This window comes from Diadema antillarum, unplaced genomic scaffold (assembly GCF_040938485.1).
Source record: "Diadema antillarum isolate AM-2024a unplaced genomic scaffold, OU_Dant_1.0 scf00000164, whole genome shotgun sequence".
Classification (NCBI taxonomy): domain Eukaryota; kingdom Metazoa; phylum Echinodermata; class Echinoidea; order Diadematoida; family Diadematidae; genus Diadema; species Diadema antillarum.
Window position 1 is genome coordinate 1,380,001 of NW_027271053.1, and position 15,000 is coordinate 1,395,000.

At 39.2% G+C, this 15,000-nt stretch overlaps 1 protein-coding gene across 1 annotated transcript in view; it reads left to right on the plus strand.

Annotated features, from left to right (window-relative positions):
- The window catches only part of LOC139722377 (uncharacterized), a 13,458-nt gene extending 4,660 nt beyond the window's left edge, over positions 1-8,798 (plus strand). The window contains exons 5-8 of the mRNA XM_071633684.1: positions 2,031-2,280; positions 4,009-4,302; positions 5,379-5,539; positions 6,220-8,798. Of these exons, the coding sequence (XP_071489785.1) occupies positions 2,031-2,280; positions 4,009-4,302; positions 5,379-5,539; positions 6,220-7,674 (2,160 nt within the window). The 3' untranslated portion in view covers positions 7,675-8,798. The remainder of the gene's footprint in view (positions 1-2,030; positions 2,281-4,008; positions 4,303-5,378; positions 5,540-6,219) is intronic.
- The last annotated feature ends 6,202 nt before the right edge of the window (positions 8,799-15,000 follow it).

Consider the following 15,000-nt stretch of genomic DNA (forward strand, 5'->3'; position numbering starts at 1 on the left):
AGCATTTTGTCCGACAACTTGTCGGACAAAATTTGCTTTCAGCCAATCAGAAGCAAGGATTTCAGTAGCTTTTAACAGTTTGTCAGACGAGATATCTGACAAATTGCTTCATGAAATGCCCCCATGTACGCGCGAGTGAGCCGAAATTTGTACATTTCCGCGTCATCATCACGTTTTGTTCTTATCTCCTTTTTGTTTTGATAAATTTTGGCGAGCGAGCGCAGCGAGCGAGCCGAAAACTTTTGTATTTCAGCTTACAAAACATGGAACTCTTGTCAGTTTTTGCTTATCAAGTCTTACAATTCTAATCAAGATATAGTGACGGCCTTATAGATAACGTTTTTTACCAACAAACTGAAGACTTGAAAAAATACTCTAAATTAGTACGAGCGAGTGAGCCGAAATTTGTATATTTCCGCGTCATCATCACGTTTTGTTTTTATCTCCTTTTTGTTTTGATAAATTTTGGCGAGCGAGCGTAGCGAGCGAGCCGAAAATTTTTGTATTTCAGCTTACAAAACATGGAACTCTTGTCATTTTTTGCTTATCAAATCTTACAATTCTAATCAAGATATAGTGACGGCCTTATAGATAACGATTTTTGCCAACAAACTGAGGACTTGAAGAAATACTCTAAATTAGTACGAGCGATTGAGCCGAAATTTGTATATTTCCACGTCATCATTACGTTTTGTTCTTATCTTGTTTGATTTTTTTGGCGCCTCCCCCCCCCCCCCCGTATTTTCGAAACCGTTGGCGCCTTTGATCCAATTGGCGATCGCTTCAGAACGAAAGAAATTGCAGCCGCTGCTCCGTGAAACATTTTGCCTGCTAAACATAAAATGACATGTGTGAACACAATAGACATTGTCATTTTGTCCGCGCCATCATCACATTTTGTTCTCACCTTCTTCTATGTAAAATTTAGAGAGCGAGCGCAGCGAGCGAGCCGAAAATTGTTGTATTTCAGCTTACATAACATGGAATTCTTGTGTGAACACAATAAACATTGTCATTTTGTCCGAGTCATCATTATGTTTTGTTTTTATCTTTTTTTGATTTGGTTTTCTGCCCCCCCCCCCTTCCGGTGAGTGGTTTCTTCTTCTTCTTCTTCTTCTTTTTTTCTTTTTTCCCCCTTTTTTCTTCCTTTTTTTCTTTTTTTTTTCTTCTTCTTTTTCTTCTTCTTTTTTTTTTTTTGCGCCCCCAAGGAGTGGCGCCCGGGGCACGTGCCCCCCTTGCCCCCCCCCCCTAGATACGCCACTGCCCGCAAGACAACAGTTGGATAGGGTTCTATAGGGCTCACACCTGTAAATAAAATGGAATGTCCCTGACCCCTTCACAAAATCGTACAAAAGATACCAAAATAAATGAAGAAAAAATTAATTAAAAATCAGAAATGCAGTTTGGTTAAAAACTTAATAGCTACAGATATTGAGTATGGATTCCTCTACAAACTGAATTTTGGTTGGGAGATGAAAGCTTTTCTCATGGCATTTGAAGGGACTATATTTCATTGGGTGCATGTACAGAAAATAGGTGGGTTTTTTATGAGTGAAAAGAAATTGTAGTCTGGCTTTGCGGACTCTTGGGCAGACTTTGAGCTGAAGAACCCGCCTTGGAAATTTGACGGTCTTTTTCATAAAAGTGTTTTCTAATAATCTACAAATTCCTCTACAAACTGAATTTTGGTTGGGAGATGAAATCTTTTCTCATGGAATTTGAAGGGACTATATTTCATTGGGTGTATGTACAAAAAATATATGATTTTTTCTTTTGAGTGAAAAGAAATCGTAGTCTGGCTTTGCGGACCCTTGGACAGACTTTGAGCTGAAGAACCCGCCTTGGAAATTTGACAGTCTTTTTCATAAAAGTGTTTTCTAGTAATCTCGCAAAAAGTTAAAAGCTGAATCCTCGTCTTAACCAAAACTGTACCATCCCTTTAAGAGAATTCTTGCGTAATGCCACAGTCCTGCTACTGGTGCCACTTTTCCTAAGCTTAAAGGGGAACCCTAATTCGTGTCTCATTTTAGCCGCCGGAACAAAAGCACCGCAACGGTATACTTACCGCCTATGAGATCCGCTACCGGCCTGTGTCGGAGGAAAAAGGCAGTCAGGACTGGACTTCTGTGGTCGAGCCGATCCCGTCTCCCGTGCCGCCAGCTACTGAGGTGGTCCTCGCCGATCTGTCCCGTTGGAATTCCTACGAGATCGTCGTCTATGCCAACAACTCCAAGGGTGGCAAGCGGAGTCGCTTACTTCAGCTCGATCGACTTTTGCCAGGTGAACACTTACCACCTTATTCCTCTCAGAGCTTGTCTACAATGGGGGCACAGCATATAAGATACAGTGCTAATCACTTATACTTATATCGTATACTCACTTAAAAGCCATTAAATAATTTGGTTCCAACATTCATTCAATGAATGTTTAAAACTAGTTCATTTCATTAATTGTACTTGATACTCATCGGATAGCCTTCTAATGTACAATATCCCCGTACTGAATATCAGAAACGTTCGTTCAGCTTCATCGGGAGTTTATTATTTAATAAACTTCCAACTTCACTGCAAACTAATTCCTCACTCCAACTTTTAAAAATAAAGGTAGAAGAGTAATACACAGTCTGTAATAAATCATGTTAGATTCATTCCTCACCTTGCAATATCACTAACCCATACAGGGCATACATATCCCTTTTTTAAGGGTGGGGTGAGGGAGTGGGACTAGGGATGGGGAGGGACGGGACTTCAGATGGGGGTAAAGGAGTGAGATATGTTGGGGGTGGGGTGAAGTTGTATTACTTTTGGTTAATCTTTCTTTTTTGTAGTTCATTCCTGTGATGTTCATTTGTCATTTTCACTAATACAATGAATTTTTATTTACGTATTATGTCATATTGTATTTTACTTTGTATTATGTACCTACAGGGTGTGTGCATAAAGCAGGTTATTAAACTGAATACACCTACCCTGTCATTTTTTAAGAAGACATGGATGATAAAATAAAAGTGCCTTGAAAAAACTGTTTTAAAACACTACGTTCCTCTCGACACGGGTGTTTAAATAGGTAACTGGCAATGCTAGGGTAATGTTGATAACTGGGTCCTCCCCCTGGTAGAGCGGTGACAATACTGAAGTGGCTATCTTGAAGATTTAAAAAGAAAGAAGTACGTGCTTAGCTCACTTCTTCATGTCTCGTTCACAGGATTGGCGAAGAGAATGATGGCATTAAGAGATGATGTCAGTCGTAGCAGTAATTAACAGTGACGTCTATGTCTACAACAGTCAAGTGACAGTAAGAATAATGAAACTAAATACAGACAAATGATAACAATATCCAGAGTCGTATAGGCATGGAGATAGGCCTGATAGATGACCTGTGGATAAAATTTAATAAAATCTCTCTTTTTCAGCTATTGATGATTGTATAAAGGGTCAGTGTACAATTGGAAACTTACCTGATTGGAAGATTAAAATTTGTTAATTCATAGTATAGAACAATTGGGAAGGGAGAGCTCACGTATCCGAAAACACAGAATCTCTAATATGAAAAAAAATTCACAACCTTCTCAGTTTTCGTCAGGATTTGCTAGGAGTTCATGGGTCTGTTCCTGTAATTTCTGTGCTTCTGTTCACACAAACAAATTTTCAGGGTGGGTTTTCACTCTCAGAAATATCCGTTACCTGCAACCTAAACCCTCCGTTTGATTTGTCAATGACTATTTATACGTTTAGATAATACGGTAACGGCAACATGGTAATGGTTATTTATGTATTACTAGAATTATCATTTTATCGGAAAAAGAGAAGATATTCTATTAGGGATTCCAATAGGGAAAATACTTGACCCGACGCCTTAAATCTTGCTGGAACACAAGTCAAATGATGTCTCGAGTCATTGACTGAAATAAAGAGAGATTTTCAATATCCCGTCATAAATTTTATTTGACTATACACCGGTTTTTACTACTTCTTCCATCTCTGTATTCCTTCTGAATTCTTGTCTTAGAGACCGAAGAGTCTCTCCTCCATAACGCAACAAAGCGGGAGATTCGACCCGATGTGTGGCTGATAGACTGGCTCCCTCCCTGGCCCACAGATTCCGGTGACTGCATCCTGAACTACACCGTTACCATGGTGACGGTAAGCGGCACCCATTTCGACACCGTCAACACATCTTCCTACACCTTAGACCTGGAACCGCTTGATCAAACTGAAGGAGTGAGCGTGACGATCACGGCGTTGATTTACAATGGAACCGGTCCACCTGCTAAAGGGACTCCCTTGGAAATGAATATTGATGGTGGGTATACGACACATGACTTTAGTGGGGAAATGTCGGCATGTTGTAAATTACATTCTGTGACGGTTTCATGTTGAGGACTCTCAACAAATTTCAATGAAAATTGTTATGTGTTTCTGTCCGATGTTTCTTTTTATAAAGGCGTGTTGGGCCTAATGTTTGAATACTTTTAGATTCGCCTGCAACGACACACACGCACACACACACACACACACACACACACACACACATCTTTGATTTCGGTATATGGATAGTTTTCGAGTTCACACTCTTTCTTTGGATTTGTCACTTAGGATTTGTCACAACGAATCTTGGAAAGATTATATTACAATGACATTTTATTATAGAACAATGGAATCACCATTCACAGGAAGACTGTTTGGAGATTATAGGCCCTATACTTACAAACTATAACCCAGTACAGTCATAAGAATTAGGCATTATGCTAAAGTGGCTATTGGCTGTGTGTGAACATAAGCACAACAAAAAGTAAGCGGCCAATATGTGACGCCTATGGCATACACGATTCCACAACTGGTTTATTACGAAAGGCACATGCGTTATTCGCAGACTTGCATGGTGATAATACTTCTCATGTAATTTCAATACATGGCTTTTATAAAAACAATAGAGGCAACAGAAAAGTACTAAATAGAGTTAAACACAACAAATTACAGCGAGTATCCACTTGATGTAAATTTTGTATATAATTCTATTTAGTTCAGTTCAATTTATTTCGGCATTCCGTTCTCAATACAATATAAAAAATATTTTAACAAAATGTCATAAATTGTATGAATTGTTTCAATGCATCAATACACATACTGGAGTACAATCGTTTAAAGAAAAAACATACAACGAGGATAATTATAAAGCAATATAATAATAAGGTACAGTGTACGAGAGGGAACACTTCGAGTTAAGTTTTAAGAGAGAAAACATAACTTATGATTATGAATGAAATCGGAATTGCAAGGGACCATCTTCATAAAGCAGAGCTTGACTAGAAAGATGGCCCCATTAGTGAACTCATCATTCAGTTCTAGGCATGCCTCTCGCTTTACTTTCAATCTCAGATCCTGACCTGAGCAGCCCCTCCAAGAGCGGGATAGTAATTCTAGGAGCACTAATTCCTGTCGTCATCATCACTCTGGCGGTTGTCTGCGTAACCGTGTGCATTCGCATTAGGTTAACACGGAGCAAAGATTCCTCCGACCTTCGTGAGAACAAGATTCTGGTAAGAAAGAAAAAATTGAAAGGGTATACTCATCATTGATGATTAAAGATTCGAAATGTTTAGTTTTGGAAGCATATTGCAGTTATCAATTCATTCTGTTTTACAATTACCCAATTCCATTTCCGTACAACGAGTGTTTCGCTGCAGTAGAGGGTAAGTATACATCAAGATACCGTCTAAAGAGTGTGAAGGATAACTCGACCAGTCAATGGAGGGCGAAGTGGTTCTCTGCTCTCTTACAATGCTTGCCTTCCTCAATATCTTTTGGCTCCAAGCCCCCCCCCCCATTGCTGTTGATAACAAGAATATACACCTATGTATAAGCATGGAAGAAACGAGATTTAGATTTTGCATTTGCAAGTAGTAGGGCCTATAGATACAGCTTTCTCCTCTACTGCGCCTAGGCTGTGGAATAGGCTTCCTCCTCTTCTGAAATCATCCCCAACACTAGATCACTTCAAACAAAATTTCAAGACCTAATTATTCTTAAATTCTTATGCACTGGACCTTACTCTCTTTGCCTGGTAATTTGCTTATACAATGCAGTTTGACTCCTATGACGACCCTGGATGACATCTCTTTGCATCCAGTGGAAAAGGCGTCCTAAAATATTAACTATTGTCACGATAGATGGTGTATCTATGTGCGACAAATGTATTTGTTTGTGTACTGATTTACAGAAATCAGCTAAAGCCATGGGTCTGCAGCGACCAAAGCCGCCAACGGAAAGGGAGAAATTCACTGACTTACCCAATCGCAGACCTCCCAATGACTCCGAAAACGATAGCGAGGTACCAGCAGTACTCCTAAACCGGGCAGAAGAGTCACAATCGACCGCAGTAACTGTAGGAGACGTGAAGTTTATTCCTCCCGGCACAGCCGATACGACGTCCATCTCAGAAGAGTCCACAAAAGATACCAAAGGGACAGCTCAAGACTGGTGCGTTTCCTCTGAAGCAGATGCAAAACACTCCAATGACATTAACCCTGAAACAGCTGTGCTCTCTTTGGTGGTTCACACGGGGCCTTCGAAAAGTTGTGGTGAGGAGAGTGTCAAACTTGGTTCTCAACCCTTCTTTAATTCTTCTAGGTGTGACCCACCCCTGGATTCTTGCGAGAACCACGTGATCATTGGCACCGATGAAAGTGGTTCTCTCAGCATAACGCCCTCCTTTCTGTCTTCTGGCTATGTAAGCTCATGTCCTACGGAAGTACGGGAGGACCACAACGTTGATTGCACCGATGAATGTGGTTCTTTAAGCATCACACCCTCCCCTGTGTCCTCATGGCACGTAAGCCCCCCTCTTCCAGAAGTTCGGAAGGGCGGTATGGTTACTTGCTTCAATGAAAGCTGTTCCCTGAGCACCACACCCATTGTTTTATCTTCTGGCTACGTAAGCTCCTCTCCTCCGGAAGTTCTGGAGGACAATGTCTTCACCTTTACCAGTGAAAATGGTTCTGTGACTACCACACCATCTGCTTTGTCTTCTGATTATGTAAGATCCTCTTCTCCGGAAGTTCAGAAGGACCATGTCTTCCTTTTTACCAGTGAAAATGATTCTACGAGGAACACACCATCTGCTTTATCTTCTAGCTGTGGCAGCTCCAAGCATTTGGAGTTTGAAGAGAACAATGCGATCCCCTCCACTGAGGGAAGATTTATCCATAGTGCCACGCCTTTGTTAGTTTCTTCAAGCTGCGAAACCTACCCACCTCTCCAAGCGTGTGCAGACCACATCAGCACATGCAGTTACGGCAGTGGTACACTGGACACAACCCGCGTCGTAGCTTCTACCACAGCCAGCTTTCCCCCTTCGGAGGATCAGGAAAACTATGTGACCACTTGTGATGAAAGTGACACCTCGAGCACCTCACCTCCAGGTATATCTTCTTGCTGTGTAAACCCCGCCATTCCGGAAGCTCATGAAGAGCGCTTGATCGCATGCACAACGGAAAGTGATACCCTGAACACCATACCACCCGTAATCATGTCTTCTGGCTATGTAACATCCCCTTCTCTACAATTTCAGGAGGATAACGTGATCAATTGCAATGATGGAAGTGGTCCCCTAAATGCCCTATCATATCCGATGTCTTCTGGCTACGTAAGCTCTCCACCCCTCATACCTCACTAGGACCACTTGACCGACTGTCTGACGGCAGTAGTAGCCCCAATAACGCAGTAGCGCAATAAAGGAAATTCTGATGGATTGCGTGATCACCTGCACTGATGGGAGAGGAACCACACCAAGAAGTGTGTCTTCAAGCATAGTTCTGCACCTCCAGAGCTTTATGGAGACCACCCAACCACTTGCATTCGGGAGAGTGGTCTACTAACAAAGACGTATGCCCCCTTTACCTCCTCTTTCAAAGGACTAAGAAGACCAACAATCATCTGCACAGATGAACATGCAATCCTGCGAGCATGCATGCTCCTTCTTTATAACGTCTTCTTGGTTTGTTTAAGTTCCTCCTTCCTCTGGAGGCTCATGATTACCAAGAGATCTCTAGCTGGCAATAGAGATAAGACAAACTGAGCACCACGCCCTTTTTAAACCTTCTCGCGATGCAGGTAAATTGATCTCTTCGTCCAGCTCACGAGGACGTAAGATAACCTTTACTGCGGAAGGTATCACCATAGTCTCCCCTGTGTCTTCAGACTGGAAAGCTCCTTACCTCCCCTGCACTTAGAAATGGGTTACCACGACACGTGGCATCCGCACTCAATCGTGTCCACTTACATCGTATGCTAGAGGCGGCGGAGGCTTAAAGATGTCAAACTTGAAGATCGCCATTATTGAGGCATGTCTACCTTCAGCACCCTACTATCGTATGTCTATCCTCCGAACATGGAGACTCGTAACCCCCATAAATCCCAAAGTTACTTTTGAGTTCCACCAACTTTATCCTGTAACAAGACTGGAAGAATTGTGAACGTGGAAACAAAATTAATGTCTGCAGGTAATACTTAACATTGCATCAGAAGGCGGGCAACATGTAATTGTTTATATACTGCAACTAATCAGGCACGGCATGGGCCGCGCCAAGCGGATTCTAATAGGGTCCAGAGACTAAGCCGAATGGGCTTTGAGAGAAGGCACAAGAATCTCTTCAAATCTCCAGTCGAGAAAACCGGGCACATGGTACGCGATCGTGACGCAGCCAAGCTCTCCCGATCATCGACCATTCAATTGCAAAAGTGCAACTGTCACAGTGCTCAAGTTGGCTTTATTAGATATATCAAGGCCTATGCGTTAAAATCAGATAAAAATAATGGTAGAATTTCCATCATAATAAAATCATTGAACTGCAAAGTTCAGTAAGGAGGGGGGGGGGGGGAGCTGTGGTGCAGTGGATAAGAGTCCGGACTCCCAATTGGAGGACTCGGGTTCGATTCCCGCCCATTGCTTACGTCCTTGGACGAGATGTTTTCATCCAGTGAGTGTCCCTCTCGATCCAGGTGTATAAATGGGTACCTGGCAATGCTAGGGTAGTTGTAATGGCAGGGCCCTCTGGTAGAGCAGTGGCAACACTGATGAGGCCACCCTAGATATACAAGTTCGCTTTTTAGCAGCCCCCCCCCCCCCAATTTTCATTTCCATCAAGTCCTTAATGAAACAAGATGTATTTGTACTGATCATGTGACATTATGTTACAAGAATATACTATCATTTTGCCGTATGTATTACCTATGAATATTGTTTGGGAAATGAAAATAAAACATGAATGAATGAATGAATGAATGAATGAATGAATGAATGAATGAATGAATGAATGATAAAGGAGACCTTGATGAAGTTTGCGTGTTTTCATGGTTTTATTGAGAATTCCACGATTGAGAATTCCACACATCTTCATTTTGTGTTGTAACATTACATTGCTGTACCCTTATTGGAATCCATCCGCGATGATGACACGTGGATCATATCAAAACTGTCATAAAAATTAATATCCTTTGAATGACCAGTTCAATTGCCTACTAAGTATATAAAACTTCACTGATGTCCACCGCCGATTCTTAAGCATTCACTGAATCCATAAATAGCCTAAGGCGGCCATGAAGTTTCTTTCTCTTCTCACGAAAAGGAGACAAAGGGATTTATTATATTTTATGTCATTCTTTCCGAGCCATATTTATGTCCCATGTGGATTATTTGAACTCCTCTACTATGTAAATTCAAGTGAACAGAGAGTACATTCCCAGCATATTGTTTTTATTCGACCGTTTTTCTTCTTTTGCTTTGTTAACAGGGCTCAACTTGTAACAAAATATTTAATTGCTTGACTGAATTTATTTCTTAATTTGTTTTAACTTGAATTTTGAATTTGTTGTACGTGGCCGTTTGAGAAGCAACAGATGCTTGATATCAGGCCACCACTTTACCGATGGTCCCCCTCCAAAGGCAATGAGCCAGGGGCGGATCTAGCCTTTTGCTAAGGGGGGTGGGGGAGACCTAATTACGATGGATCGTGACAAACAAAAATGAAAAGAAAAGAAAAAGTCTTCACATTTTTTTGCCACTTCTCTGCTATCCCAGGGGGTTTAAACCCATAAAAAAAAGGAGCCGGGGTGGGGGGTGGGGGTGGGGTTAACCGCCTATAGCACCCCCGGTGTAGGTCCTCCACTGTGGGCATAAAGTGCCTTGTTCGGGCATAACCGCTGCAGTCAGGGGACTTGAACCAGGGAGCTCACGATTGACAGTCCATTGTCCTATACCGCTGGACCACATCAGCTCCTTAAGTCAATTCGAAAGTTATTCCTCCTTATTGTATCAAATTCTTAATGTCCTATACCCTTTTTTTCTACAAGCCATCAGGTTATGTTCGTTCTTCCCCTTGATCCCAATGTGTAAGGTTGACTATTAAAAATAGAATGTCAATTGGTGATAAAAACTAGACACTGCTATTCGCTTCCAATATTTTAAACAGTATCCCTGTAAAACTGAGGTAAGTGGCTTCACAAACCGCATTCATGAAGCGTCCAAAAACATAACTCTCCTTGCAGTGGCTAACATCAACTGGCTTTGATGTTATGGCATGTTTGATGCAAAGCTCGAACAAACATTCAGTGTCATATCAGGCCTATATTTAAGAAAATTGATTATTGTACCTATCAAAGGAGTCAATTTATTCGTCCATTTTTTAATGTCTTCCACCAAACTAAGCAGATTTTAAAAACATATATCGTATACCCGGTGTTTACCGAGATTGTTAAACATATCCGGGTGCTAGTTTCGGTTTTGATAAGGTCTGAACATTCAGTGTTTTGTCTTGTTGTTTGCATTAAGTTTGTAGATCCGGTCTCTCAAAGTTTAAGTGTTTTTTGATGACAATGGGAAGGGGAAAATTTACCTTCCATGCTGGGCTGAATACCTGACCAGTCAAATAACATTGATGATGATATTGTTTTTACAACTAATGTGTGTGTGCTAATTACATATGATATAAAGATCTTATGACCCCTGGTAAATGACTGATATAAATGGGGTCAGTTCGATGATGAATGATGACCCTATGTCTGAACATGTATTTCACGAGGAGCATCAAGTTAATGAAAAATGTGTGGGAAAACGAACTTCCCCAAACAAGCGTAAAATAGTAGCACTTATCGGAAAGGTGTTATTGTTGCGTGGTGTCCTGACTCAAGTTGTAAAATAGCATGGCGGAAAAAACAAACAGGACTAAATGAGTTAGATGAGTTTGGATGCGGGGATATGTGCACACGTAACTGTTTTGTTTTCCTTTGTCTAGAAATTCTGCTTGTGCAACACTAACCACCATTAATAGCGGAAGACGAATTTAACCATTTATTTGCCGCGGTGGTTGGCTCTTAAGTGTGTGGTACAATATACCTCGTAGAAAATTCATTAAGGTGTAACGTTGCTAATGCCCATCTTTTCTCGATTTGCCCTAATCAAATTTCTCCAGACCACTCCAAAATAGGTAGGCTTATGCCTTTTTTTTTTACATAAGTATACAGTTATGCAAATTGAATTTTAGTTTCGAATTTTATCCCGAGGCCCCGACCCATGTCAAGCTACTGCTTATGATCGCGCTCTTCTGCTTTCCTGTTATTATAAGGTCTAAGCATGCTCAATTTTATAATAAATTCATTCAAATCACCCTTTTTTATTTTTTCAGAAATCTATTTAGTGTAACGACATGATATATTTTGAATGTATAATCAATCACCATATGCATGATTTACAACTGTTAATTCCACGATTTCATCCTGAACATAAGTTGTTGTTGTTGTGCGTGATATTATGCTATACGTCTCATACACTGAATACTGGCATGTTCATAGTGTATGTATGTACGTTGAATTCATCTGTACGATAGTATGCAAACTTATGCGTCGTGTAATGTTAATTTCTCAATATACGTATTCTTTTGTTATGTGTGATTTGAAAAAAAAAAGGCAGAAATAAAACAAAACAAAAATATTCAGTTATTATTTCCAGAATGGTCGTACTATGGGCGCATTTATACAAGTCATACACTAGTATATATTATATGATATATTTTGATATAGGCCTATATATATATATATATATATATATATAGATATATATATATATATAAAGTGTGTTACATGTACAGTACAGTATATCCCTCTGTAATGTTCATTCTGGTTTTGGTTTTCTGTTCGTAATGTCCATGATAATGTATATCCCATGTTCTTTACCTGGTCTAATAAATGCTGCTACTACTGCTATATCATATACACGCATATTCCTATACATTTATGATTCATACGGTATGTGTGTGGTTGAAAGAAACTCTGTGGAGTTTACCACACACATAAGGCACACACACATACACACATAAATATACTATATAATGCTTATATATTCTATTTTAATGAATTTATTGGGAATTTTCTGCATTGAATATATATTACAAATGAAATACCAGTCATTTATTTTTGTTTTCAAGACAATAAAACATACAGTGTGTATACATCCGAACATAACTGAGGGATAAAGTGAATCAAATGATCTGACTGAATTATGACACGTGTATTGCTGGGAGTGTGAATGCAGAAGACTGTCTTCAAATGAGCATATAGCTTGAGGATACAACAGCCTTGAAGAGAATAATAAAAAAAGAAAGTGGGCAAAACATATATCATGTATACTTATCGAAAAGAAAAGAAAAGAACAAAAACCAGAGACATTCTGGCGTCACATTGCGAAAACAAAAATTGTATATAGACACTATTTATGTACAGAGAATGAGGTGAGTGCTGGTGCAGGTGAAATATCCCAGAAGTCGCGCGGTACTATAAAGGTGTCTTTTAAGATAAGAAAACTTAAATATGTTTATTGAATAGTTTGATGTTTGAAGGAGACTGGGGCGCCGGATGGGAAGGTATCAAGACATTAAGAATTGATCTATTTTGTTTTTGGTTACAATGGTCAAATATCAGCTAATTCCCATAATTTTATATGTGTTTTTTGTTCATATGTATCTGTATGTATATAATTTTTTATATATGCATTTATAATATAATTTGTAAACAGAAAGAGAGAGATAGATAGAGAGAGAGAGAGAGAGAGAGAGAGATCTCCATTCAACAAAATATCCACGAAGGTAAAATAAACAACACCCATGACTCTCCGACCGGAAATGTGGTGGAGAACACGAGTTCAGTAGAACTACCATGACCATTGCTATTCAACCTCTTTGACTATATGCAACAACGATGGAATGTTTTAAGTTTCGATTACCAGGTATAGGGCCTACTCGACATTCCTCCAAAAGGTGTATGAACCTGATTAGACTGTAGGCTGCCCGGAAGAGACATAACATCCGGGCCCTTTATGATATTAACATTTTTTTTTGAGAGAGAGGGTGATTTTTCTTTCAAACAATTAGTGGAATGGAGGTGATTGAATACGGAAAGAGATGATTTTTGTTTTCAAATGAACTATGTAGCAGATGTTAGATTTTATTTTCAAAATGTCCAGCTCATGCAGCTGGTGCTCCATACGAAATAATCTGATTATGCTATGCTTTAAACACCAAGTACAAACAGGAATAGAAAGGTATCCGATGTGTAATATTGACAAAATGGAATCGTGTGTGTGTGTGTGTGTGTGTGTGTGTGTGTATCTCGTCAATATTGAATTTAAAGGGATAGCATAGTTTTCGTTAAGATGGGGATTCAGGGTTCAATCGAAATAATCATGAGCCACTTATGTGAAGTATTAAAGAACATACACCTAAGAGGAATTAAAAGTTTACTTAGATATAAAAAAGTAAAACAAAGTGGTCCTAATAAAACTGGTGAGTCATACATTTTTATTAGGGCCTCTTTGTTTTGGGGTATCTCAGTCATTTCCAAACCAATTTCATCACATAAACCCTTAATTCCTCTTAGAATTGAGTGCTCTTTGATATTTGATATAAATGATTTCTAATATTCGTAAAAGAATTAAACCCTAAATTCCCATTACAACAAAAACTATACCATCCCTTTAACTCTCTACATCTTGCTCTTTCCATTTCAGTAAATGCCGTCTTAACTTTTCTCTCTATCTATTATTTTTCTCTTGTAATTGCTGATACATTTACATATATATATATATATATATATATATATATATATATATATATGTATATATAATACATATATATATATAAACATGTATGTATATATATAAAATTGTGTATGTATGTATATATATATAAATTATATGTATATTTATATATATATAATGGTACTTTCGCAACAGACTGGAGTGTCACTGTATAATTAGTCCGAACGGGTTATGCATACTTCGTGGTGAAAATATTACTATTATTTATTCGTTACACTTTTTCATTTCTAATTAAATTTCCAAATAATCTTTCGTGAATTTATGCCCTTTCTATAATTTCTAGATATCTGTAAGTCTAAACTTCGACTCACTTTCAGTATAAGAAAAAAAGGGTTAACATTCACACAATTGGGTAAGCTCCTTAAATCTTACACACCCACACACCCACACACCCACACATGCATACATCAATATCACATACTGACTTTGTCACTGTTTGTGAAAAACCATTACCGGTATACACGAACACGCAACGACGTATACAAACACTCACACATCATGACACTGTATCCCTCCTCTCAAGAAGCTATCTTTATTCTCTCATTATAAACTGTTTTATAAACTGGAGAACGTAATACTGTAGTTCCTCACCCACGATCGCACTTAACACCTACTATTTCTGCTTTCTTTCTCTGCCTAGGACTTAATATGTAGTAATAAAATATTCATCTGTGATATAATGGCAATATTTTAATGCCTGTTACAGTTCCTTATAGGACGAGATCAAGATAAAGAAATTGCTCTGAAAGATGGTGATATCTTGCATTTTCAGTTGACAGTGATGTTGTGTGTTTTTTTTTTTTCTTTTTTTTTAAAGATTATGACATCACTACGGTTTCCACGAATGTATACAGT